Source organism: Poecile atricapillus, chromosome 3 (genome assembly GCF_030490865.1).
Source record: "Poecile atricapillus isolate bPoeAtr1 chromosome 3, bPoeAtr1.hap1, whole genome shotgun sequence".
Lineage (NCBI taxonomy): Eukaryota > Metazoa > Chordata > Aves > Passeriformes > Paridae > Poecile > Poecile atricapillus.
Genome location: NC_081251.1, coordinates 79,123,302 through 79,151,122, shown reverse-complemented (window position 1 = coordinate 79,151,122; position 27,821 = coordinate 79,123,302). Strand labels below are relative to the sequence as shown.

The 27,821-nt window shown below is 39.6% G+C and overlaps 1 protein-coding gene across 2 annotated transcripts; it reads left to right on the top strand.

Moving 5' to 3' along the window:
* CDC42EP3 (CDC42 effector protein 3) lies at positions 1–27,821 on the top strand. 2 transcript variants are annotated; one of them, XM_058834591.1, is made up of 2 exons: positions 1–168; positions 25,711–27,821. In XM_058834591.1, exon 2 carries the CDS (start codon positions 25,990–25,992, stop codon positions 26,755–26,757), a length of 768 nt encoding a protein of 255 aa, XP_058690574.1. In that variant the 5' UTR covers positions 1–168; positions 25,711–25,989; the 3' UTR covers positions 26,758–27,821. The 2 variants fall into 2 exon arrangements, with proteins under 2 accessions (XP_058690574.1, XP_058690573.1); XM_058834590.1 differs by lacking the exon at positions 1–168 and adding an exon at positions 528–735.

The following is a 27,821-nucleotide window of genomic DNA, read 5'->3' as shown; positions in this document are numbered from 1 at the left end:
CGGCTCTCGCAGTATTTGCCGGTTACCTGCAAATCGCAGAGCGCCCAGTCCTGAAAGCCCGAGCGCTCCTTAACAACGCGTAAATAATGGAGGACAGGCAGAATGAATGAGTGCGGCGGGCGGAGAGCGGGCTGAGCCTCACCCCTGATGGATCGGGGCGCCGAGGAGGTGAGGGGCAAGAGGGTTTGGGTGAAAAATCGTCGGCTTTAAAGCACACCTCGGAGCTAACCGTGCTCGGAGGACGGGGGAAAGGGGGTTGCCCACCCTAGGGTTTCACCTACCATGGTGTAGGGAGGGCCTCCCGGCACTGCCCGCATCGCCCCCACCCCCGCAAAATAGCTAAAAAAAAAAAAAAAAAAAAAAAAAAAAAAAAAAAAAAAAAAAAAGGTGTGGGAGGAGGGGGCGAAACCCTTTATTGTTATTGTGGTTGTTCCCAGCCTCCCTGCCCGCCTCCCCGGCGGCGCGCTCCGCGGTGCCAGGATTTCCCTGCAGCCCGCCCTCCCCGCCCGCAGCGCCGCCGGCAGCGCCGCCTCCCCGCGGCAGCCGCTCGCCGCCCGCGGCCCCGCGCCGCGCCCCCGGCACACGGCGCGCCGCCGCCCGCGCACTGACAGACGCTCGCAGGTGCCGCGCTCGCCCCGAGTCGCGGAGGGGCGGCCCCGCTGCCCTCCCGGCTCCGCACCGGCGGGAGGGAGGTAGCTCGGGAGGGAGGAGCGGCGCGGGAGCAGCGGCGGCGCCGTAAGTCGGGGAGCGGGGCGCGGAGCGGGAGGGCCGCCACCGCCGGGCTGCGAGTCCGGGACGCGGGGCTGCCCCTCCTGACCTCCGGAGCGGCGGCGGGGCCGCAGCGCGCCCGCTCAGGGGGCTGGGAGGGAGGGAGGATACGCATTTCGGGGCAGCCAGAGAGAGTACCCATTCATGGTCTTGTTTGGCTGCTCGGGAGGTTCATGCCCGAGCTATCGCTTAGAACAACTCGGGATGTTTCTACATCACCGAAATTCTGAGCTGAAATTGGCCTCTATATCGGTTTAAATTTCCATCCCAGTGTATTTTGGCATTCCTGATTTTATGCCCTTGCCTTGGAGTCAGAAGGCATACCCATCTACACCCCCCGAAACAGGCTGCGCTCCTTTCTGTGCGGTGTGTCCCCTTTCGCAGCGCCTTCCAGCGCGGGGCTAAGAATAACCGTGCGCTTGAGTGCGCCGCTCCCTGCCCGGCTGGGGCTGCACCGAGGGCGAGCACGGCGCTGGGGGCGAGACAGTGCCCCGTGCGATGCTGGTTGTCGAGCTAAGGGTTCAAGTCGGGAAGTCAAAATTGAGAATTTGGGTTGGGCTGCTGATGAAGAAATGCCGGCTGTAGATAATAAGAATGTAATAAGAACTACTTGATTTATTTTCAGTTGAAATTTGAAAGAGACCGAAGTAGAGGAAGCAATTAATTTAGGACTTGCGTCACTGTAGATTGTTGCTATGTTTTAAAAATAGGAAGAAGGCTTATTATGAAATGTCTAATGTAACAAATAAGATCCTGATCTCTTACTGTCCTTTGAAAAATATCTGGGGGAAGGAGGCAAGGACTCGTGCATAGACCATTAATTTCAGTTATACATGGGTTTTAAGGATGTGGGATTGTTCAGGAAAATGTAGATTAAAAAAAATCAGAAAGTTTAAGGTATGAAAATCTAAAGCTGAACCACTCTTTAGATATACACTACCAGAAATCTTATAATCCATGTGCCATGGCTCAGATGTTTAGAGGAATGACAGAGATACCAAAAAAGGCATCATGATACTCAGCGCAATTCTAGAAGCAGAATTTTCTCCTTCCCTACAGAAAAGGAAAGCACATTTCTGGAAGCAAGAAGTGACAGATGTGGCATGTTGGCAGCTGGCTAAACATAAAAGCATGTATCAGCAGGTGATTACTGTTGCAAGGATTTCTTTTTAAAGTGTCTTGTACTGAGAGGCTTCAGCCTTTTTTAGCATTTGCATCAAGATTTACTTGCACTCTACAGTATGTTAAAAATAGTCTTTCGGCAGAAACGTTCAGAAAAGCAAGAGAAAACTCCAGCGTTCGAAGCACTCCTTGCTTTGAACATTTGTTTTGCATTACAGCATGCAAAAAAGAGGAACTGAGCAGGTTATTTGGTCCTTAGGATAGTACTGAAGGGAATGATTCTTCCTGGCCTCAGCATAAGCCAACGGTATCTGGGAAGGAAACAATGGGGCCTATCTTCTCCTTAAAGATAATCACAGTTACTGTTCTATGGGGAGCACCTTGTACATCCACAGAAGCAAAAATCAGGCTGCAGAAACTACTTCTGTGGTTTTGCATCTCTTCTGTGATTGGTAAAGCCAGCCTGAATCACCAGGAGGTGGCCTGGGTGAATTTTAGAAAGGAAAGAGATGGATATCACCTAAGAGGCAGCCCAGAGCCACTCTTTCCCTGAGGCAGTGGGAGCGTGGGTCTGCACCATCCCTAATTGACTGCTGTGGATAAATGTCATATTGACTTGAAAGAGGCATCTAAAACTGTTCCAAACCACTTGTATCAGCTTTACTGTAACCAACACAAGCCACAGTTCATGGCAGAACATGTTTTACTCTCGGCTTTTCATAATTAGGTAGGCTGCTTTGATTTATAGTCTTCTGACCTAGATGGTTTCTTCTAGAAGAAATTCTGGTCCTCTGCCCAAGTTTTGAGAAATAGTTTGGGGAAGAAAAGGGAACTTGCATTTAAAAAAATTTCTTTCTGCCATGCAGAATTTACCATCAGGTTCTCCTTTACTTCTTGCCAGTGAGATTTTGTTCATCCGGGGGCTCAGCAATGCTCTGACCAGTTCTTCCTCCTCTTCCTTACCCTAGTTAACAGAATTTCTGTGGATTAGGCCACCTGATGCCTGTCTGACCTTTCATAATGATGTTAACCACCACAGGCTTTCACCCTCCTGCATGCAAATTTTACTTTTTGGAAACAAACAAATAAAACCATCACTCCTTTTTTTTTTTTTTTTTTTTTTTTTTTTCCCTCTTATGATCACGTCAGAGTAAATGTATTTTCTCAAGATCTGAACCATCTCATGGGTAACTCTCCTTCCCCCAGTGGTAAAACTGAACCAATTGGGTGGTCTGTATCTAAAAGCCACGGTACCTCCATGAGTGCAGAGCTTACAGGGAAAGCAGCTGGCTGAAGGTGTTGTTAGTTTGTTTGTGTGATAACAAGGTGAATTTCCCTAATAACCTGAAGTCTGAATTTTAGCGAGGATGTGGGAAGAATTGTGTTCGGGTGTTGGGTAGAGGACTGTTTTTAAGTGATTTCCTCTCGCTAAGAAGCAGACGGGTTAGTAGGCAGTGAAAGCGGCTCGCAGCTCGGGGGTGTCTGGGTGGAGCAGTGAGAGCAGAGTCCTGGCTCTTCTGCAGAGTTCAGTACATCCTGTGTGAAGCCGGATGGCAGAATAAGGTGCAACTACTCATGAGCTCAAGTACAGCTGATGCTGAAGAGACACACTTCTAGTGCTGTGTTAAAATAAGAAAGATTTCTGGGTAACATTCATGCAGATAAACATTGTTTTAAATATTTTACAGCGTTCTGTATTTACATTCATAATTGGCATTCCTAATGTTATTGAGCAACGATGTTGATCCAGCATGGTGTCTGCTGGGAAGGTGAGTCTGATGGGAGCAGCTGGAACTGGCTGACAAGACTAACTTCCTCATAGTTCAAGGGTTAAGTCAAGACCCAGCAAAGCATCAGAAAACACACTGCCGGGATAAAATGGGATGATTACAAGAGGACAAGGTTGGCCAGGGTGACAAGACATATTTATACCTTTACTTAGTTTCATTGATATTTGTAGAATAGTCAAATATGGAAACAAACATTTGTCTTACGGTTTTACCACTAGTCAAGTCTACAAGAGCACAGTTAGTCAATCATCTTTGTAAGCAACTGTGAGATTTTTCTTTCTTTAGTGAACTGCTGAATGTATTTTACTCCTTTTTGTGTTGTGCTTTTGTTTTTTAAAGAGGAAAGATAAGCCATTTGCAGGCCATTTACAGGCTGAGCCTACAGCCAAGCAGCACTTTTAGTGCCTAAAGCTCTGAAAATGTGAGAGTCGTTTTTGAATGCTTAAACTAAAGTGTATCGTCATGATCTTAGTAGCTTTTAAGACAAGACCATTTTACTGAAATGTATATTCAGCACAAGTAATTTGAATTACAGTTATTCTTATCTTTGAAATTAGTGAGTGTTGCAATACTCTTAAAACTTGATGGTCTAGTATCTCATGAATGCCAGGGAGCCTCATCAAGAGTTTCAACCCCCACTATGTGTGGTAAAACAACAACACACAACTTAACTATGTAAATGTTGTATTCATGCTGTTTTTACTTGCACGGAATAATAATAAAAAAAAAAAGCTCACCAGATCTGATATACACTGCTTTGATTTCTATCATAAAGGTCAACGGGGAACATGCTAGATAAGAAATTAAATTAACTGATACTGTGAGTTTTTGTGCTGGGTCTCATTCTGAACCAGCTAAGTGAACTTTTCTGTGGTTACATGTAAACAGCAGCTGACCTTCTGTAGAAATACAAGAGCTGATGACAAGCTGAGACTAGGTATGACTTGCTTAATCAGGTCTGCAAGCTTGTTTAGGTGCATTTACATGGCAATTAATTTTTTTTAAATCATCTGCAAGAACTTTCTAAAAATAAATACTACTTCATATCTTTTCTTAGAAGATCTAAAATGTAGGGCTTGGTGTATTTTTTTTTTCCTGTCCCTTTGAAATACCAGGTGGTGTTTCAAGCCCTTTTCTCACTATTTTGCTCTAGAAATTTTATTTGTATGTGAGGATTTCTGTTGTGCCTTAAACAAAGGAAACAGGTGTTGAGTCTTCATTCCAAATGTGGGGTTTTTTGCTCTTAGATTATTAGGCAGTAGCATAAAAATAGTAAATAAAAGCAAACTGTTAGGCTGAAATTTCCTCCCCCCACCCCCCCCCCCCAAGAAATCCGTACAGTATAACATTAAAATCAAGCAAACCCAAAACCCTTAGGCCTGTTGTTCTGGCAGAAGCAAGTATCTATAAGTTGGTAAAAGCCTGTAGAAAATGCTGATACAGATAAAAGGTCATGTTATTTTTCATAGCCCTCTTGCCTTACCCAGTATATGGGGTGAATTATGTGAAATGTAGCAAAAAGGGTGGATCTGCTTGAAATTCTGGGCTAAAGCTCAGAAGCCCTTGCTCTGTCATAGTTCTTTTGGGTAGTGCAGATATGAAGGAACCAAGTAATGATTCCACAAATAATGTAATCTTGGGATTTTCTAACTTTGTTCTTTGAGTTTGTAACCTTAGTGCTCTACATATGATATTTCTAATTATGGGGTTCATGATTCTCAGTGATACTGTGCAAGGAAGATCAAAGGTGTTTTGCTGCCACCATAGTCAGCATCTCTGAAGCCTTCCTGCAAAAAGGTTGTGAAACCAGCTCCCTAGCCAGCAGAGCTCTCAGTCATCATCTTCACCAGGAGAAATCCTAATCCCTGTAAGAGTATGAATAATAAATCTTATTAAAGGAAGGGGAGGCTAATGGATCTTATTGCTCTGATAAATATTTCCTCTGTTTCTTCTCTTCAAGTAAAGTTCCTTAAAATCTTCAGAAGAAGGTGGTATTCTCAAAATATGTGAGTAGGTCAGTTCCTGTGTAGTAGCCAGATTTTTTTGTCTGGGTGTTTTTTCTAGTACTTGAGTGATTCACTAGTACCAAGTGATATACAGGAACATAATGCCAGTGTTGTTGGGGACTATTGCTCCATATTTACATTCTTGCACTTTTTGGTTTATTTTTCTCATATTTAATTTATATTCTCAAGAAATATATGACAGCACATATGGACACTTCTCATTCAGAAAACTTTTAAATTCTACCTAAAACTCAGTAATCCTTTTTGATTCCAGAACAATTTTTTAAATGTTCCTTGTTCTAATACTTCCTAAATCTAACCTTTTAAATTTTATCCGTCAAGATATTTTGATCAGAAATAAGTTCCATTCTTTATTCTCTCTTATGTGCATCTCTGCTCCTACCTAAGTAAAGCCTGAATTGTGTATGTTTACATACACCTTTTTCATGAAGGCCAATATATTTTTTTAGAAACCTCTAACTTTACTTTTTCAACTCAGTTAATATGATTCAGTGCGTATTTTGATTTAGCTAAATTCTGTTTGTTCATGAGATTGGGTAAATTAGATCTGAAACTGAAGCACAGATTAGTCCAAGGCATGGTGGAATTTTGATGAATGTCCAGGGTGGATGTTTCAGTTTGTTTCTTCTTTCCCCTTTGCTATGCTGATGATGCACACCATAAATATCTTTGTCCTCATTGTGACAGGATCTTGTTAAGGTACTCTTGCCATTGCTTTAAATGAAATTCTGTAGGAGAATGGCCATCAATATTAATTTTTTGTATTATTTTGTATTTATTTATTTGATAATCTCTCTTTTGGGAACTAAAGCATCATTTCTGTTTGGTTAAAGTTTGTTTCCAGAAGATGATTAGATCAGTCTTCTCATGTTCAGATTTCAAATGATAGCCTAATCCGTTGAAATTCTATGTGGTCCATGTCATTTGGAGCACAAATGTGGCTCACTGGTTCTTTGAGAGTATATTTTTCTGTAACCACAAAGAAGAAAAATGAAAGCATCCTTGAAACCAGAAGTTGCACATGTCACAGTAAGGGTGAAGGGAAGATGCAGGTTCTGCCTTCTGTAATGCAGTGTAAGGGTCAGCCATGCCATTTCTCCCCAGCACTATGGTCCTTGCAAAGGCACTTCTCTTTAGCTTTTCCATGATTTATCTCTATTAATTTGGGGGATGGTTTGGCGTTGTGTAGTCTTTGGTGTTTCCCTTTTAAGGATACATTGTTTGTTCCTACTAATAATGTTAGGGGTTAGCCTAATTTAAGGAAGGCTTGAACAGTGGGAGAGTTACATTGTGAGTGAAAGAGGGACAAGAAAGGAGTACTGCCATGAATTGTCCTTCATGTCAGATGCAGCTCATGTGTTTGTGCTCTAGATACCATAGATTACTGCTCTTGATCAAGTTTGAGCTGGCTCTTTGCTTGCTCATGGCTCCTGTAGCATATGATCCTGGAATAAGAGCCATGGTTCATAAGAGGGTAAGATGTAATGCATCTGGGGGTCTCTTCTGCTTGATTATTTGAAAACCAGATGGGAATATAGAAGCGAAGAATGCAGTAGCATGTCCATGCATAGGCTGTACATATGGCATACAGGACTGTACTTTGCTTCAGTCCAAATAGTTGAAGTAGAAAGGTGAAGTAGGAGGAAGGTGATGTTCACAGCAGCTACAAATCTGTTGGTACTCCTTGCCCCAAAAGACACAGCAGCTAAAGAACTGTCTTCTGTGAGATTTTATTGTTGTCATTTCATGTGTGTGTAATTCTTAATACACTAGATACCTGGCTTGAGGTTAAGGCTGTGATGCTACAGTAATACAAATTTGTGGTAATTCACTGCTCGGTTTGGTCATCCTGCCTAGAAGGCCAGGGTAGCATTTAGAAAGTTTGATGAAAGCCTTAAATGAAAAGGTTTTCTAGTTACTGTTATCATATCTGTTAACTTGTTTCTTATTAGTAACATGCAAAGTAATTGATAGTACACAGAAGTCCTCAAGACCAAACAGAAAATCTGTTGTTAGGAACAAAGATAGTGGACTGAGCAGACCAGTAATTTGTATGGCTGCTGCTCTGTTTTGCATGTGCCTCCCCACTTACTTGCTATAATTTTAGTGGAAAGAGGCAGTATTTCTTCTGGCTTTCTCTTCATGTACCTTCAGGCAGTATGAATACCTATCTCAGCCTCTGGAGCCTTTCAGGTAAGATCCCCTGAGGTCAACAGCAAAGACAACAAAGTAATTGATTTGATGGCAGTGGGCTGTACAGCTTTCTTAAAGATGCATACTTCTGGTCCCAAAGAAAAAGAGTTACAATAGCAAGAGTCCAAGAAGGTTATGAATCTGTAGGAGCTTCTAAAAGAGTTTGTGAGGACAAAAATAAAACCTGCCTCTCCAAATGTAAGTGCTGAATAATCATGTAATTTATGCTGTGGACAGTTTTCACATTTTTGTCTGAGAATTAATTTCATTGTTAGCTGCAGTAGTTATTTTGCCTTGAGAGTATAACCATGCCTCTACCTTGGCAGAGGATTATACATTGTAAATAAGGTATTTTGTGGCATGGTATAACATTTTGAATACTAAAAATATGATATGCTCTGACAGCTGTATAGGAGGAAATGACAGAATTGTTACCTAATGAAGCAACAACAGAGAAGTTGGAAGCTTTTTGACATTGCTTTTGGTATGAACAGTATATCCATTCAAGTGTAAATCTTTAAGTGTATCCAAGTAATCTCTGAAAATACAAATATATAACATGCATATAACTGAAAAATCTGCAAGGAAAGAAGCAGACTTCAATGGCTGAATGAACAATCTAAACATGCAATTTTCTCTTATTGTGAAATTCCAACCAATTTTCCTGCATCTAGCCTGTGTAAATGTCTTTGTTCCTTGCATGTGTGCAAGGAACCCCTCCCCACATTCACTGTCTTCCATGTCCTGGTTCCACATCCCTGCTTCTTATGCAGAGGTTCTGTCACTGATCTGAATTTGGGTTGATGGTTATTCCTGCCAGTTGAGTTGTTTGTGGAGATGGAGCAACGTAAGCATGAGGGCTGATATTTTCAATAGACTGGGTTTCAGAAGATTCTAGGTATCAGACAGTAAAGCTACTGAATCTTGTAAAAAATTTTACACTTTAACCCCTTGACATTGCCTGTCCTGATAATTCAGAATGACAGGAAAAGACACATTCCCAGAGACAAATTTTAAGATCAATACTAGCTTTTAAAAGTACAGAAGCACCAGACCCTGTTAGCAACATAGTGGGTTTTGATGGTTTGTGTATCCATAGGAGTAAAGGACATTATGGTACAGCTGGGGAGTACAAATAGATCACTTTGGTTTATCTCAATAGGGAAACAGTTTAAAAACCTTGGTTAAAATTCTCCCACCTCATTCTAGTCCTCCCAATAAACAAACATATGCAGATGGCTGCAGAAGAGGATAGAAATGTTGAATGGCAGTGTCAGATATTGATAAACAACTCTGAAAATAAGCCTTAAAATGGAAGCTTCCAAGACAGCTGAAGTGTAGGCGGACGTGTTAAAAAGGCATCATCTGAGAAATTGTGTGTACTCTTTCTGTAATAAAAGTGGTGCCTGTGGAAGTAGGCAGCTGTATGTGTGTGTACATTTAAGATCTGTGACAGAAGTGGTATCAGATGATTTTTCAGGTGCTCTGATTCAGTGGGTTCTTTCAATCCATCTGCTGAGGTAGCTGGGGGTAGTTACTGGGCTTTCCAAATTTCAAATTTTGTAGCTTTGGGATAAATATCCTGAAAGTATAAATGTGGTTCCAAAGTCAAGTCTTACAGTAGTAACAATATATAGGAGATATTGAGACTTGAAAAGAAGTTACAGTTATATTTTCAAATTCAAGAAATGTGTGAATTTTTTTTTTTTGAGAAAAAATGAATGAAGCCACATATAATTTTTTTAAATCGTGCTTTTCTTCAAAGCTGAATATCTATAGTTGGGCATGGACACCCATTTGCTCATGGATCTTAGATACCCCTTTTGGACAGTTGTGCTTTAAAATGATAGGTTTTTCTTGTTTATTTTGAAGAGGCTAGGTTGCTGTGAAATGGGTGTCCTTCTGCTTGCACAGTGACAAAGGAGAAACAGCTTTTAAAGCTTGCAGATCTCAAACTGTTCATGCCAATTTGACAGAATTTATTTGGTTCTCCACACAGTATTTGAAGTAGTGTCCAACACAGAGATCTACTTCTTTTTTCTCTTTCTATGCTGAAAGATGAGAACTTCTCAAACACAACAGTTTTGATGAGAACTCTATTTTGATAACTTCCAGAAGATTTGTTCTTTCAACCTTCATAATCATCTTGATGGCCGAAGAAACACAATCTATGGACAGAAAGGCCCTAAAAATTTAGTGTGGCTTTCCCAAGATAAAAATGCTTTTCCAAATACTTAATTATTAAGAGAAATGTCATGAATTTAGGTGAAAATACTGTTCATATCTTGAATGATAAAAATCAGACCAAAACACTGGGAACTTGTTTTATGACAAGCTATAGGCCTTTCCTGAGTTGTTACCCAGTTTTGTGTCAGCATGACAACCTGAATTGGTTGAATTAGACAATAGTCATTTCTTTAAAAAAAAGCAAACAAAAAAAATTTAACAAATATTCAAATAACAGAGAATCTACCATAAGCCTGAGTAAATTGGTCTTGTTCCAAAAAGGTATGTTTTCCTTTGTATGTGCTTTGACTAGTTTCAGTCTAGCAAACTGAAGCTAGATAGATAGACTTGATGATCTTGAAGGTCTTTTCCAACCTTAATGATTCTATGCTTCTGTGAAATGTAAGTGGTAATATCAGTCTTGTGGCTCTCCTGGAAGTTTATTTTGTTTTGTGATATCCTCTTGGAATTGTGGCTACAGGAACTCGACATGGTGATCACTAAATACAGAATCACTGAACCTTTCAGTGCCCTCATGCAGCAAGGAATTGCACTAGCCCCTCATGACTACAGTTCAAGAGGATGAGGTTCAACCTGGGTAACTCTTCTGACCTCTTATTTCTGTTTCTGAGCACAATCTTCTTTCCTGAAACTGTGGATTTTATTATTTAGTCTTCCATTTTAATCTTGAGTCATGACTTGGGCTGCTGTTAAAACTCAAGTGGCTTGCTGGTGTTCAGATACCAGCTTGAGGTGGTTTAACCTGACAGGTAACTGAACACCACACAGTGCTTGCTCACTCCTTCCCCACCCTGTGGGATTTGGAGAGAACTGGGGGGAAAAAAGGTAAAATTCATAGGTTGAGATAAAGATAGCTTAAGGACAGAAAAGGAAAGGATAATAATAAAATAAATAGAATGTACAAAACAAGTGATGCACAGTGCAATTGCTCACTGCCTGCTGACCAATGCCCAGCCAATTCCTGAATTGCTGCGATGGCCCCTGGCCAGCTTTCCCCCTAGTTTGTATATTGACCATGATGTCCGTGTGCTATGGGACATCCCTTTGGACAGTGTGGGTCAGCTGTCCTGGCCATGTCCCCCCTCAGCCTCTCCTCAGCCTACTAACTGCTGGGGTGGGGTGAGAGGCTGAAAAATCTTTGCCTTAATGTAAACACTGCTTAGCAGCATCTAAGACATCAGTTTGTTATCAACATTATTCTGATCCTAAATCTAAAACACAACACAACACTGTACCAACTACCAGGATAAAAATTAACACTATCCCAGCTGAAATTAGGACACAGCTGGTCAAGGTAACTGTCCCTCAATTTTATTATCTATCTGTTGATTTTTCCCCTTGATTCTAAGTCTTCCAGTGCAGATTAATTGAGGGTAGAAAGAGCACTTACTGGTAATACAGGCTGCAAGTCCTGCTGAGCAGAAAGCTCACACAACTCCTAATGCCCTTAGAAAAAAAGCTACAATTTCTCTTTGTAACATTAGTCTGATTTGGGAGTGGCACTACCTTTTAAGGCCTGCAAACGGAGAGAAACTCCTGTGAAGTCATTCGTGTTAAACTGCTGTGTAAAAACTCATAATTGATCTATTCTGAGATCCCCTGACAAGGAGAAAAGAAAAAAAAAGAATATTCGTGCTTTTCAGTAGATGTACTGGGATGGAAGAAGAGCTGTATATATTACAAGTTGTCCTTCCATTGCAGAGGTAACAGTTTTGTATCTTGTAATCTATTTAGTAAAACAAGAGTTTTGATTCTAATCTGGCTGGCAGTATAGCTTCCAATAATTACACTGTTTCAATTGCTGTTGAAAGAGAAAAGATGTAAACTAGTGACTCAAAAAGTTTATCTTAGTTATTTTCAAAGCTGTCAGCGAAGTGTTTGACCCAGGAGCAAATGGCTATTTCTGGGTACATAGCAAATGACAGAATTTCAGAGGAAAGCTCAAGAAGAATATTTTGGTGTCTGATAAAACAAGTGCAAAAAAATTCTGTATCTTCTGCATAAGAAAGGTAACTAGCAAGAGGTATTAAGGGAGTTTTATTACTTATTAGCCTTAATCAAGTTCTAAAACAGGACTCAATTTGTCTGTTGGATAATAAGTCCCTGGGAATGTCCAAATAGTCCAAATGCAACTCAGATTAAGAGTCTTTAGATTTTTCAGGTATTCACATTTTTTTGTTTTTAAAGTTAAAATTTTGCTTTAATATATAATGCTCTTTCAGCCTGTCTTGGCATCCTGAGTGAAATACCTGCCTTGTTTCAGTCAGTCTGAAACACTCACTTTGGGAGGTGTGCACTCAATCAAAACCATTAATCTGGGAACTTGATGGCTATAAAAAGTTAACTGTTCTGCAAGCTGCTAATATGTTGTATTTGGAGATACTTAGTTTACTGACTAGGTGCAGATTTTTTTTTTCTTTTCATTGTTATTTATGCCTTTTTTCTCTTCCCATGCTAAATTGCCTCTGTCTTCCCATTTTTGTCCTCTCAAGTGAATGGGGTATGGTCTTTCAAGGAATAGCAAAAGTTTAACAGCAGTATCTGTAGCTGAATTTTTGTTTAAGAAGATATATATTTAATTTGAATTATTGTAGAATGAACCCTGTTGAGTGCTGTGTTCCGAAGGAACAAACAAAACAACAACAAAATCCCATTTTCCTCAAGGATGTGGTTTAGCTTAAGAAGCCTATGACTATAGCAATAGGGGTGTTGCTGAACTACTTTTAACATTGGTCTTTGTAGCTATTGGTGAACTATTTAATACTTTGCTCCAGTAAGGATTTGCTTGGGCTCCAAGGAAGAAGCCCAGGTATGCTTCCCCCTGCTTCTGCACCCAAAACTAGTATACCTCTGGTGAATCCAGGTTAGCAGGCATGTAGAGAGGGAAAGAAGGAATGCCACTTTGGTAGTGTCTTCCTTTCAGAAGTTACTGTACATGTCTTTTGCTGGGACTGTGTTTCAGAGTGTTTTGATTATGGTATTTCTATTCCTTCCCAAGGGAGCTATATCCAGAGAGTCTGTGGAACAGGCCCTACATTATTCAATACTTTCTTCTGGTCCAATACTGAAGCAGCAACACTGAGATGCTGATGCACTACTTGGATGCAAGTTTCCTCTTAAATTTCTTGAGTGTACTGTCTCTGCTGTTGTGTAATTCAGGCAGTTATAGTTTGTTCCTTGCCTGTGTTTCCACAGATGCTATCTCTATTAAAAGGACCATATGGACAAGAGAAGAGAGGCCCACACTGTTATGTGTTAAATTAATACAATCCTAATTCATTGTTACAGTATTATATGTTGTGGGATTTTTTTGCTGGATATGGTTTCGATTTGCACTCAGGACAAGGAAATTAACCTCAGTTTCTCTTCCTTTGCCTACAGTAAGAAAATCAGGAATACCCCTCCACTTACTTTGGGACTTGGTTTCTGACCATCTTTACATTGCTTTTGTTTTCTGAGTTGTAGTTGTGGTGTTTCTTTTGTTGTTGTTGTAGTATTTTATTTTGCTGGATTTCCCCCCACCCCTCCAGCAGAAGTTTTTGTTAGCACTGTAGGTGTATGCCCTAGACTCTAAAACATGTAATCTTTTCTTAAATTTTTGAAGGATGGTAAACCACACTATACAACATAGTGCTTCTCCCATGGCTTGAATTTTGACTCCCTGGAGCTTGCAAGAACCATTAGAAATTTGCTTTAAATAGCCTGCAGTAAAGGTAGAATTTCATCTTACCTACTTATTAGAGGATTAAGTAAACAAATATGCCCTTTACATGGGAAAGTAGGTGCCAGAATTATGTTCTTGTATTTTTCTGCCTACACACCACTGCTTTCCATACCTATTGTATGAATTGGGACATGAAGGACTTGCAGCATGTGGTAACAGCTCATTCTTGGTCAATACCGAGGTGCATCCATGCCCAAAGGGATTCCTGCACCTCATTTCTGTGCTGCTAGGGTTGTATAAACAAGACAAACAGAGCTTTAACAGTCCAGCAGCAAGTGTCACAATACAATATAAATCCTTAGTATATGTGTGTGTGTGCTCTGTTTCAGAACTAGCTTCTGTCAGCTCTGAAGTAATTACTGTAACCTGGATAAAGGATAGGCTCAGTACACTTAACTGGTATTGTTTTAGTCAGACTTAAACATGACTTTTGCCTTGTGCAACACTTTGTTTCTCCCACCTGTCGTCCCCCGGTACCCTGTATAATGTGAGGGGCAAAAGGGTGAGGTTACTAAATGGTGAGCTGTGGCATTACTAAAAAGACAGATGGATGTTAAATTTGGGTTGAATTTGGCTGTCTGATATCTGGTATAGGTCTCCTCTGTATCCTGAGAGTGGAATGCCACTGCTCATCAGTCTTAAATTTGTGGACAACGGATTATGTATTTGATGGTCAATGTCAGAATCTCTCTCCCCTTTGATCTTCCTTGTTAGAAGTACCATAAAGAACACAGTAACTGGTGTGGAGGAGCATGTTTAGTTTGGCATTTGTAAAGGAGTGAAAGGAACCTGCAAATGTAGGCTCCTACCTCTGCTTCTGAGGCAGGAGAGAGAGACAGGAGTTTCTTGTTGACTTGATGATCTTAAAGGTCTTTTCCAACCTGAATATTTCTATGAGTCTATCTGGCCTGTGAGGGCTGCAGAGAGATGCAGCTGGGTGTTGGCATCTGTTACCTAATGTTTAGCCTAGTTTCTGTTGAAATATCTGATTCATTTGGGGATTTTAATTAATGTAGGTTTTGGAACAAATGAAATGTGACCGAGGGCCCAACAAGGATCTGAAATCTGTTTTCTGCTGAAGAAACCTTTATACAAATGAACAGCCATTTGCATCATTAAGCGCCCATTTCACTCGGGATGATCAACAGGACGGAACACTGACAGGGATTGCCTCTTGCCTCTGATGCCATGCTTTTCTTATAAGGTGGAAGACACTTAAGCCCAACTCGTGCTTTGACCCATTTGTGTGTTCTTTTACGGCCTTTTTGGGGAGATGGTAGTTCTTTTACGGCAGTCTGAGTTTGGTGTGATCCTCTCCAATAGGCCCTTGTTTCTTGGGTTCTTTAGATACTAACTAGCAGCTAGACATTCCCCTCCCTCTCCCTAGGCATCCTCCCAAGCATTTACAGTGTTTCAAAGGTGTGTGAGAGGTTTTGTTCGGGTAGGAGAACTCATCATAAAAGTTGTAGCTCATTTCTTGCAACAAAGGCAAGTTGTTTTGGTTGGTGTTACGCCACTGTGTTTGTCAGTGTCGATTTATGTCAGGCTTTAAATAGGATGCTCTGCTGCAATGAGTTTGTTTTCTGGTAGTTTGTAATCCTTTCAGGCCAGCTAACATTAACGAGCAGCAGCATTGCTGTGGCTGGCTTTCTTTTGATCATGCACAGCCCTAGTCAGGAAATGGGTGAGGAGCATGAGTCATGATTACATTACCCTAATGTGACTGCCCACCAGTTTTCTTTTTGCCGCCAATAGGCCTTCCCTTGACACTACTTCTGAAAATAAAACGTCCATTTTGGAGCACTTTGAAATATTGACCTTTGAACAGAGAGATTTATGTTCTCTCGAAGTCTCGAGGCAAAGCGCTAAGCAGGAGCCCCTGCAGAGAGCAGAGAGAAAACGAATGTCTGCGAAATGTTTTTCCAGAAGTCTGCAAAGACAGGACTTGACTTGCAGTACACTGGGTCTGCTTGGGTTCACTGGATCCAACAAGCTTTCCTGACCCACTTACTTATTCTCTCATGTTGCCTGCACACTCAAGCTCGAAGTCCAGTCTTATACAAGGGCTGTCATCTCATTCACCATTTGACTTAAGCTTTGTCTTAGATCTGTACTTATCTTTTGAAATATGGCTACAATAATGGGAAGATAGGTGCTGAGTGCTGGCTGATGTAAACCCTGAGTGTTGAGAGGGTGGCTTTAGTGGGACAGTTTAATTCAATATGTGGGACTTAGAGTTTGAAAGAAATATCAGCTGCTAATCAGTAAAGTAGCTTTAGCACTGAATTGCCGCTGTGCACTCTGAATATTCAGACAGTACACCTCTATACAAATGCTGAGTATATTAATTTCTTTCAAATTAAACTCATTAACTCTGCCAGGTTTTAAGAAATGTGAAATATGACTATTGGCACAAAGTGAATGCACCCTGATACTACTTTTGACATATGCCAGAAAAAAAGAAGTCTGATCAGATGAGTACAAGCAACTCAAGCCATCAGAACCAAAAGTCTTGGGAGGAAGTGGGGACCCCTGCACTGCTGTCCAGTGTGGTGCATCCCTGTCAGCTGGGCCATGTGGCAGGTGTCACTGACATGCTGCAGAGCAATGCCAGAATATGATCTATCTTCCAGTTGTCAGTTATTCTTCCAAATTCTTACCTCTGCTCAAAGGTGTCTTCAAATACTGGAGTTGTTTTGTTAGAAGTAGAGTATAAACTCACCATGAGGATGTAATTTCTGGTTTCCCCCTTTTGTTTCATATAAGGGTAATAAACCAGTTACTTTAGCTGTAGTAACAATATACTTGGAACTGAACATGGATAACAAAATTTTAAAAGCCCTATTTACTCTGTGAGTTCAGCCCCATTCCTTAAAGAGAGCATGAGTTGGACCAAAAAGTAAATCAGTGTAGATTTTTTTAATCTATTGAAGCATTTCCTTTCTTCCATCTACCCCAACCCCATCAACTTTGATCTCATCTTGATGACCATTCAACTCTCTGAAGGAGGCAGAACTGCAACAGAGAAGATTCATCCTTCTTCTATATAATAAAAAAAAAAAATAAGTCCTGTGCAACTTTAGGTTTTTCTGTATCTTTGTATCTCTATCTCACTGTTAGTCTTTGCATATAGAGGGCTCTCTGGCTTTCAAGTTTGTTTTAAAACTTGTTTATCAGCCACTTAAAGATGGTCAATACTTATTTAAAGTGAAACACTCTGAAAAATGAATAATAGAACTGGTGATTGTGACATGCCTGTCACTTGTGTGTTTCAAGGAGATGATAAGGAGTATTTGATTTAGAGATGAATAATATTTGAGAATTGGGGGTCAGGAGTTCAGGGTAGGGTTTTGTGGGTTTGGTGGTTGGGGTTTTTTTATTGAAACCTTGCAGAATCCTTGTATTTTAGATTGCATTTTATCTGTAGCTAGCAGTTACAGGAATTTTAAACCAAGGGTCTCTTCTAAAAGTAGTATGAATATATTAAATATAGTTAGAAAACCTTAATTTCAGTATGACAGCAGTCTTGGGAACCTTAAGGCAGAAACAAGTGGAGCTACAAAGCCATTTTTGCATCAGGAGTGCCTAAAGTCTGGATGTAATTCCATGGACGTTTTTCCTTGCAGAAGAGATGGTTAAGGATTGCCCAGCCTGTCTGCCACAACTCCTTGTTTCTTAGAGTTTTCTTAGAATTTCTCAAGAGACAGTTTAGCTATTGAAAGGACTTTTTACAGCTGAGAGTAGCAGTCTCAATCCAAGCCTTGTGATTTTACACCCCTTTCCTGGTTAGTTTTCACCTTCTTGTGTGCTAAACTGGCCTGTAAGGGGTCAAGTGTGTGCACACAGTAGGGGGGAAGGAGAGAAAGCCTTTCTGACAGCAAGTTATATTGGGCTTGAACTCCCTTGAAACACTGCCATGGACAGCTGCAGCTGTTGCTAAGCCTGTCCTATAAACTGAGTCATTGGTGAGAACTGCTGCTGTGACCAGTTTGAAGTGTGACTTTGTAGGTCTGTCTGTCTGTGAAGGGTACAAGGAACTGCAGTGCAGAACCAGGAACCAGCAATGAGGAATGAAAAATACAAGGTGGGTACTTCTCGAACCAGCTTTGAGAGCAGAGTTGGGCTGAGGAACTACACCCTCTGTGTCAAAAGAGAAAGCCTTCTATGCTAACCTGCTCAGAATCACAAAGGGTGTGGACTGTCAATTCATAATTCACTTCAACTGATCTGAGTGCTGGCTCACATCACAAGGGCCGGTTGAAATTTCAACAAGTGCAGTTTGCCAGGCTTTTAGGTGACACATCGGCCCAGGTTGTAGGGGTTATTTTTTTGTCCCATTTCATGTTTTCCCTATGGATGAAGAGAAATGATGGACCAGTTTTCAAGCCTGTCCATCTTGTGGCTTATGGGTTTATGGTTCCCAGCTATTTGCTTGTCTGATGTGTGGCTTTGTAGGAGAAGTGTGACTGCGCACAGTCTGTTGGACGTAGCATAACCTCACCGTGACTGACTGCATTAGTTAATGTGCTGTGCTGCACCTTGTACTGACATGCTCCTCTGCCTAAATCTGCATGGGCTTGTGCTCACCCAGTTTTTGGAAGCCACTGAACTACATGGTATTAAATCTGTATAGATGAATGTAACAGTCAACAAAGCTAAGGAGAAGGTAGTAAAGAGAGACCTGTGTCAGTCCATAGAGCTGAACAACAGAATACAATGAGCTCATTAAATTCCTGTCTCTGGAGAAGTGGAGAAAAAAAGGAAGGTTTTTATTATTCTAGAAAAGATGCTAACTTTTCAAAACTGAAAACAAGCTGTGATTCAAACCTGTTGAAAGGTAAAAAAAATTGCTTGATATAAAAGAGTGAATTATTTAAGATATTGTAATGAGTGGTCATACGCACAGTTGCAAAAACAGACTGTGTATGGCATTTAATTTCATATTGTATCACAACCAGATCTTTTAAATGTTAGTCCTCTACAGTGCTAACAAAACATATATTAAAAACATTTAGAATCTCAGAGTAAATGTCAAAAATAAGTCAGCATCAAAGAGGGATGTATTTCTACTGATAAAACACAAAGATCTATTTATCTACTTATACAGTATGGGTTGCATAGTATTTTTATGAGCAAATATCTTGCAAATAAGTACAAAATTGTAGTAATACAAATTTTCAGGTGATGGATATTGCTGAGGGAGATGGAGAAAGCCCAACTGATTTACTGATTCACAGCTTGAGCACTTTGAAATAAAAGTTTCTCTTTCTTTCTGAAGTATGGCATTGCTTTTTATCCTATAGAATATAAAATCAGTTTATTTGCTGGAGAATGGTAATTTGGAAAGTTTTTTAGCTTTCCTCCCCCCAGGGAAAGGAGTAGAATCTTGCTGGACAAACAGTGCAATATGACCACCACCACTGGCTGTGCTGCCAAAATTTTTTGATTAAATGAATATGTTTGTATATTGACTGTAAAAAAATAAAATGGAGATGCCCACTCTGAACCAATAAAAGGCAAGGCTAACAAATTCTACTTTTTCAAGTATAGTTTATTCTGCTTGGAGGACTTGTTTTTGTTATACCAGCACAAGAATTCTTACATGGTTTGTAATATAATTCTACCCTGTAAATACAGAAAGATTCCTGTTGTAAGAGGGTGAGGGTAAGAGCAGAAGTATGATCTTGTTCATAAACAAGGTAGTGATGATGGGAAGAAAGAAGTGATTTTATTCTTTATATATGCTGTTAGGGAGAATTATATTGAAATATTGTTACTAATTCTGATCTGCTTGGAAAACTATGTTGAAAGATTGGAGGTGGTTCAAAAGAGAGAGAGGGAGAAGGCTTAAAATTATTCCCCTACTATCACCACATGAGGAATTCCCCCTATTCACTTTGATCAAAAAGGATAACTGAGAAACAACTTGGATAGTGTTCAAGTACCTTAACAAGGATGGTTTCTGGTTGATAAAGGGTATATGTAATCTCAGACTGACAGAGAACAAAATAATAACTGGACACTGAGGTCAGTTGCTCTTCCCCCCTTCAAATCAGGTTTTCTCTCCTTTGTTTCTTTTACTTATAAGCTAAAATAAAACCTCTTAAATAGATTAATTATTTCATTCATTTCCATATAATACACAAGTACTTTAATGGTTTAAAATTAGTTGAAAGTGTTCCCTGGTTTGGTTAACATGACTTACACAAGCTCAGTCTGTTTGAAAGAGTGCTAAGCAGGGTGGTAAGAGTTAAAGGAGTCAAAAATTAAAAATCAAGAACTTGTTTTCTCTTTGTGTGTGAACCTAGGTTTTATGGAGGGGGAGGAAACCAGGAGGGTGTTACCGCTGGTGCTGAGTAGATCACACGGACACAGGTCAAGGTGTGGTGAAAGGAAGAGAGAGTTTATTTTTCCTCCCAGGATTTATAGGCTTCTGACCACGGCCAGGGATTGGATGGTCAGGATAACACTTTCTCACTGCACTGGCCGTGAGAGATGTCCATCACAAGACATGTAACAGAAAGAATGTACACATATCTATGTTTACAGTAACTCTCCTGGGAAAGTCCTTAGAAAACCATGTCAACAAGCTCAGAATCTGAGTTTTCAGGGCGACAGGAGGGTGCTGGAGAAATGGAAGATACTTGAAGAAAAAAGACACTGCATGCAGCCTGTCCCTGTCTGTGCTTACATTTAGTGGAAATTAACCCTTCTTCAAGTGGACAGCTCACAGCTGGTGTACTATTTGCCTTTGATTTATGTGGAATAAGTGTTTTATAGCAAGGGAAGTAAAAATATAACTTCATTTTTTATTATTTTTTTCTTTATTTCTCCACAGCTAGAATAGATAAAATAATTTATTCTATTAAGCAGGACCCAGATTGGAACAGGGAACACTTTAGGTGCATATTCTGTGATAACTGACCTCTGTGAAGTAAATTAATGGATGTAGTCTGCATGTATGGGAAATTTTAAGAGAAGGGTGACAAACACCTTCACAGCTAGCACATGGCATCTTTGTTTTTTCAGGGCAATATAGAAATGAATCAACTGCACCATAGGGTCGGGTCCTCTCTTGACCTGTGTTCCTGTAGCTGTGGGATTGATCTGGGATATTTTTTCCCCTTCATTTTCTAGTGTATGTGATAACACAATGAAATAGATTTGATCCGGGAGAGTCAGTTGAGAAAATTAGTTGAACTGACTTGCATTTAGCCAGATTTTTTTTATAAAGTAATTGAATCTGTAACTTTAATCAGGAAGGTGCCAATTCTTTGATGAAAGGAGAAACAAAGAAGACAAGGACATCTAACCTGATCAAGGAAAGTTGACTTTAATACAGATGAATTCAAAGGCTGTGCCTCTTAAAAGCAATGTAAATTTAGATAAACAATCTGGAGGGAGAAGTGTTAGCACCTGACGTGGTTTAAGCTCTTTAGAACATGGTGGCTTTATAAGAGGAGAGCTGGTGGCCTGGTCTAGAAGTGGACAGACTTGTGACCCCTTGTTTAAAGAGCCTGATGGTTGATAAGGACAACTGAGTCCCCAGAAACATGAGAGGTAAGCTCTGTGGTGCATCATCCGATGCTTTTCTTGTACCTGAGGACTTGGTTAACTGGGGGTGTGTTTTACTAGTATTCAGGAGTTGTGACTGCATGACTTCAGGACCCTGTTGTAAAACCAGTAAAAATGTGTTTTACACTTGACACTGTTTCAGACATAGTGAAAGTAACAGCATTGACCAGGATGTTCTTAACGGTTTGTTTGTACTGCTGAAAGCTACTGATAGCTAAAACCTAAAACGAAGCCCTAAAGTCTAATTCTACTATGCTTGCAGATACTTCATCATGTAGAAAAGTTGCAGCTGCTTGTTGTGTAGTTTGTGTCTGTCTTTTGCTATGTTACTGAGTTTTCATTTAGATATTTAGATAATGTACAGACTCAGTTTTCTCTTACTGACTTGCTCCACAAGGTAATTGAATTTTATTTGAAATTATGCTTTGGAAAGGCCTTTCTCTGAGTTTCATGAGCTTCTAGTCAGTGATGCATAAAGGATTGCCCTGTAGAAAGCCCATAGGCTTCCTAGCACACACAGTTTCTTCTGGCTCTGTTCTGTGGAAATGTGGTTTTCTTTGTATAATTCCTTTGCTAAAGGATCTAGGTCTCTTGGGATGTGTGCACAAATAGAAGTTTGCACCTTGACCTTTATTTGTCTCTGGCTTTGCAAGCTTAGTTGTTGAGGTATTTGCTGATAGTCTGTCCTTTTAAAATGGACCGTGGAATAAGCTAAGGCATCCATGGAAAACTTTGAACTGCGTGGAAGGTGATGATTGCTGAGTGGACAGAAGGCGGATTGAGAAGCGCCTCTAAAAATATTAGTCTTTGTTACCAAGCAAAATACTTATATGAGAGTGTGAAGTGATAGGAATGAAAATGAGCAAGTGCTACAGCCACACTAAAACTTTAATTTTCACTGGGCTGAAATTCCTCTGGTTTGGCTCATGCTTTGGATCTTGTTAGGAGGGGGGATATCTTTTCAACTGAAATGAAAACCCTTTCATGTTGTTTTTCTCTTAAATTAAGGTCTTCCACTGTAGTCTGACAGTCCAGGATTGCAGACTTCTGGTTTTCTGGTAATTTCTCATTCAGCTTTCCAATTTAGCTATACAATCACTTAGTTACTGAGCTGACATTAGTCAAAACAAGAGGCTTTTTTAGCAGCAGGACCAGAATAAGGTCTTATTTTAACACAAGGTGAAATGTATTGTGTATCCTGATACCAAGATTGTAGTGTACTGTGTCCCTTCTCTTAGCCCATGTGCACCTGAGATTCCATTAAATCTTACTGAGTGCAGGGAGTGTGTTAAGATTCTTGTGAAAATTTTGTGGACTAATTTTTTGTCTTTTAGGATGGCTTAGTCTTGTTAGGTCCTTCTTAATTTGCCGAAGTTTGATTTTATATATTTTTTTCTTACTAAAAGAACTACTTTATATATATGTGTGTGTGTGTGTATATGCTATATTTTAAATACTGATATGGGTTCTTGCTTATTTAATTGTAAATCAAGTATGAATAAAATTAGTATTTTAGGCATAGTGAATATTTCCAGATTGATTTGTTCGAAGTAGCTTAAAATCTGCACTCCTTTAGACAATAGTTGGCAAAGAGGATAGGTATGTAGAAACAAAATACAGCTGTCCTGAAGCTATGTTATGTTGTACATGAGGGCCTGTCCATTGAGAAGGGAACCCTTTTATTTAAAACGTGTAATTTGCAGATTTCCAATACTGTGAGTACTGAAATCCACAGTAAGAGTAGCCTTTGTTTTCAGGAGAGAAAATGGTGCTTGCACTAAACTTGTAATTGTGAAATTTCTTCTCTTCAAGTGTAACGCCTCTTGCGCTGGCCAAATAGGAGGCAAGGCCTTCACAATGAAAGGGACTGCTGTATAGAGAGGGTTTATAATTCTTGATAGTGGAGTCTCTTGCAGAATCCTCACAGGTAGTGCGGTTTTACACTGCCCCTTACTGGGCCTCTCTCGTAGTGCAAGAACTAAAGGAGATCTGGATGTCCAAAAGTTTGTGCTGCTTTCAGAGTTTTTGTGGTTTTTTCCCCAATGAGTTAGATAAAATACAGTGCTTTTTTTGTTTGTCAAAATGGTCTATTTACACTAAATGTTATTTTACACTTTCTTTTTATTATTTCCTGATGTTCAGATGTTTCATTGTGTCCTTCAGGTTTTTTTAAAAACCTTCCTGTGGAGTTTGGTGATAATGAGTTTTGATACAGATCCTATGTAGTAGAAGCCATGAAAGCTTTGAATGAACTACCATTTGTCTTTCATTTTTAAACTAGTGATCAGCAGGCATGATTTTGGACCACATTGTCATTCATTCAAATTAAAAGACCTGAAAGAATGAGAAATTAAAATCAGAGAGAATTTGGCCTATTATTTCTAGGAAGTGAGATAGAGCTGAGTCCTCTAGATAAATATAAAACAACTTCACCATTCATCTTTGTTTGATAATGGTTTTCTCTGTAGAGCTGAGTACATTGTGTTTAGTTAAATGGGTTGCTTGGGCAGAATGATAAATGGGGGGAAAACAACACAGTGAATTTTAGATTTTAAAACTGCAAGGTTGATTTGACTAATCAGTTCTCTTCCCATTGCAGGTGACAAACATAGAGATCTTATTTAGGAGTTCCTTTAGTATCTAGCAGTACTGTCATGGAGTAATGTGAATCTCCTACTACATTGTAGATCCTAATGAATTATCATTTTGTTGTGTAGAAGGAAGCTTTGAAGTGCTTTTAATTGATTGATGCTATCAATTGTATTTTCAAAAGTGATCTTAAAAATATAAAATGCCCTCATAAGTAATTGAACTTATTTTATATTTCCACTTTAATCTGTTTACATCTGATATATTTTGTGCGGGAGGGCTCTTCAACTTTATCAAAGTGCAGTAGATACCTGGTGGTAACCAAAAAACCAAAGCGCTGACCTGGCTAGACTCCCAGCTCCCCTTGTGATGCACAGTTAAGTACCCTACTGTAGGAACTAATTACTGCAGTTAAAGGATTTGTTAAAATGCTTAAATGCCTCTTGACAACCTGTGTGTGTAGCCATACAGCGCTAAGTTTTAAACCTGTTGATTCCTACTGGGCTTGACTTGGTGAAGTAAAAACCCTGCTAGGGCATGGATAAAAGGTAGCAAAAGTAGCCCTTGTTACAGCCAGCTTCCTTTCTCTTACGGTAGAGTCTTTCTGTGCAAAAGCTATAATCTCCTTTCCACAGTGAGGGTGGTGGTGGACAAAGGGTGACAGATTTGTAGCTGAGTATTCTGATGAGAAGGGGCGATCTGTGGTGCATGGATTTAATAGAAGAATGTAGAAAAATGTCCTGGAGGAAAAAAGCATTTATTCTGAGAGTGTCCAAGGGTTAGGAACTGGCACTATAAGGAAGAAATATACCATTGAAGAATTAAAAAAGAGTGTTTTTCACTAGCTTGTTGACCTAATAGCCAGTTAGCCCTTGTTAGCTCTATCAGGCCTTTCAAAGACCACATTCTAGTAGGACATGGTTTGCAAAGACTGTTAAAATTGGCTGCACAGAGTATCTCTAAATCACTGTGGCCTCATGATCTGCATAATTCATGACCTAGTCTATAATTGCTATGAAGAATTCATGAAGTCTAGAGGATATAGTCACAAGAATCAGTCTCCTCTAAAGCATGTGCATTTGGATATTCCTAAGAAATTGTGAAGACCTGGACCAGCTCTTTTTTCTAGCTCTTAAAACCATCTGTTTAAATGGGCACAGTTACTGGAAACATTATTGGTTACAGTCTGTGAGTGTTCCAGCACTAACTGGAAGTATCTGAATACTAATCTGATTATCCAGTTATCAAAATCAAGGGAGTCTGCTCCATATCCAAAATGGTTTTCTGAATGACTCTGTCTTCCTCGATCTACCAAAAAATTAATGTTTCTGAACGTTATAAATGTGCTTCTGTATGTACTCTTAAAGGTCAGCATTTTGAATGCCACAATAAGGAGAAGAAAGATTTACATAGTGATGTTTATCAAAGGAATCGTGCTCAGCAACTGTGTCTAAAAAAGTCTGACTTCAAAAAAGCTATGGAATTAGAGGAAGGTTAGCTAGCCTTTGTTAATCTGAACTCTTTTATCCTGCCTAATGAAGGGAAGCAACATCATAAAGCTAATCTGCAGCCTTGAACTGTCAGTACCATTACTAATTTGGGGGTTTGGTAAAAACAAGATTGAATGAACCATGAAAAATAAATTAATGATAACCTGATTTTCTATCCCATGCAGGTTTTCTCAAGCTGAAGAAGTAACAGGGCATTTGGTTGGTACCTGACTCCAAAACTTGTGCTCTACCTTGCGAAGAGCTGATGTGGGAGACATTTGCCTTCACATACTCCACAGTTCTCTGTATCAGAAGAATAAGACTTTGTGTGCAAGAGTGCTTCAAGATGACGATGTAACATTGTTAATACTGAAGATCTCCTGAGAAGAACTGGCTTTGTAAGAGGCTTCTCCTTCCCTCACTTTTTTTTTTTTTAACTACTTCTCTCAGAAACCACAAGCAAGATGCCAGCCAAGACACCCATCTACTTGAAAGCTGCTAACAATAAGAAAGGGAAGAAATTCAAACTAAGGGATATCTTATCTCCTGATATGATCAGTCCTCCACTTGGTGATTTTCGTCACACCATACACATTGGAAAAGAGGGACAGCATGATGTTTTCGGAGATATCTCATTTTTGCAGGGCAACTATGAGCTATTGCCTGGAAATGAAGGTGAAACCAGAGTTAGCCAGTCTGGTATCCATAATGAATTCTTAAGGGCAAACAGCACTTCTGAATCCATGTTTACAGAAACTCCATCGCCAGTGCTCAAAAATGCTATTTCCCTTCCTGCCATTGGGGGTTCTCAAGCCCTTACATTGCCTTTATTGTCACCAGTGACATTTAATTCAAAGCAAGAATCCATCAGGTCATCCAGAAATCCTAGGCTTAGCTGTGAGCCAGTAATAGAAGAAAAACTGCAGGAGAAAGGTAAAGAGATGGAGGAAGAAGAAACATACAAAGATGACATATGGGAGCAAAATGGTTCTTCTTCACACTTTACTAATGGTAGCGACAGTCACTCATCCAGCTTTTCTGAACGATGCACTGATTGGCAAACAGTTGATTTACTGGATGACACTCGGCTTTCATGTGAACTAACCAAGACAAAGACTAAGTCAGAAGAATCTCTTTCAGATCTTGCAGGCTCTCTTCTCTCATTGCAACTTGACTTGGGGCCCTCGCTTTTGGATGAGGTCCTCAATGTAATGGACAAGAATAAATCTTAGAACTGGTACTCCCTTGCTTCTTTATAAGTGATTCACTTAAAACAAACAAAAGACCACAGTTCAAAAGCAGATGCTTAAAAGTCAACTGTATTTGCAGTTGTATGATGAGTTTTCTAAAAATATTGTTAAAATACTATTTTTTTACCTCTTGTTTTTCATGGTTTTTATTACACTAAATTCTCATATCAGGAAGGTAAATTTTAATAATCAGCTTCAGCAAATATAAAATGTTTTTAAGTACCAGTATTAATGATCAGAAACTTAAGAAACAGCATGTGAGGATTATACTGATTGTGACATTTGGTTAGTTCACTTCTACAGGCTTCTGAATATGTGAGAATCTCTTAATGTCAGAAAGGAGACTGATACTAATTATTCACTTTTATAAATTATTACAATATCACTTTACATGTAGGCCTCTTTCTAGAACCTTGTGCTTGAGGGTTTTATAGTGTTTTTCTTCATTTTCCATAGTACCATTTCTGTTATAAATTCACCGTAACTACTTTCTCAGTCTTATACTACCACTCTGAATTCAGATGTGAACAGTTTGAAGGCTTTTTCAGCTTGAATACCTGGTCCAGAGTCTCAGCTGCTTTAAATGAGTATGCACAAATTTACACAAGTTGAGGCTTGGGCCTGACATTGTATATGAAATGTTATGTTGTAAACAGGTGACACATGCAAGAGATTATGGTTAAATTATTTTAAAATTTGAAATATATTTTCTGTGTGCATATTGGCTTTTTACTGCAGAGCCTACACATACAGTATCTCATCAAAATAGTTGCTTGGCATTATTGGTGCTCTTCTGAAAATTGTATATTTGTGTGTTTGAAGAGAAATATGTATTAATAGTCCTTGCTTTTTTCTTCATTTATTTCCACAACATGCTTAAACTTGCAACCGATTATTTTACTTTTTGAAGAAGGCACTGGTTATTCACAAATGCTAGTGATGTGTGCAGCAACAGCCAATGTTTGCGAAATGTGGATCCTTCAATACAGTACTTACATGGATTGCATAAATACCTTGTGCAATACAATAAAAAAACCTTTAAATCA

Excerpts from the sequence above, each read along its gene's own strand:
- CDC42EP3 (XM_058834591.1), top strand. The coding sequence starts at position 25,990 with ATGCCAGCCAAGACACCCATCTACTTGAAAGCTGCTAACAATAAGAAA.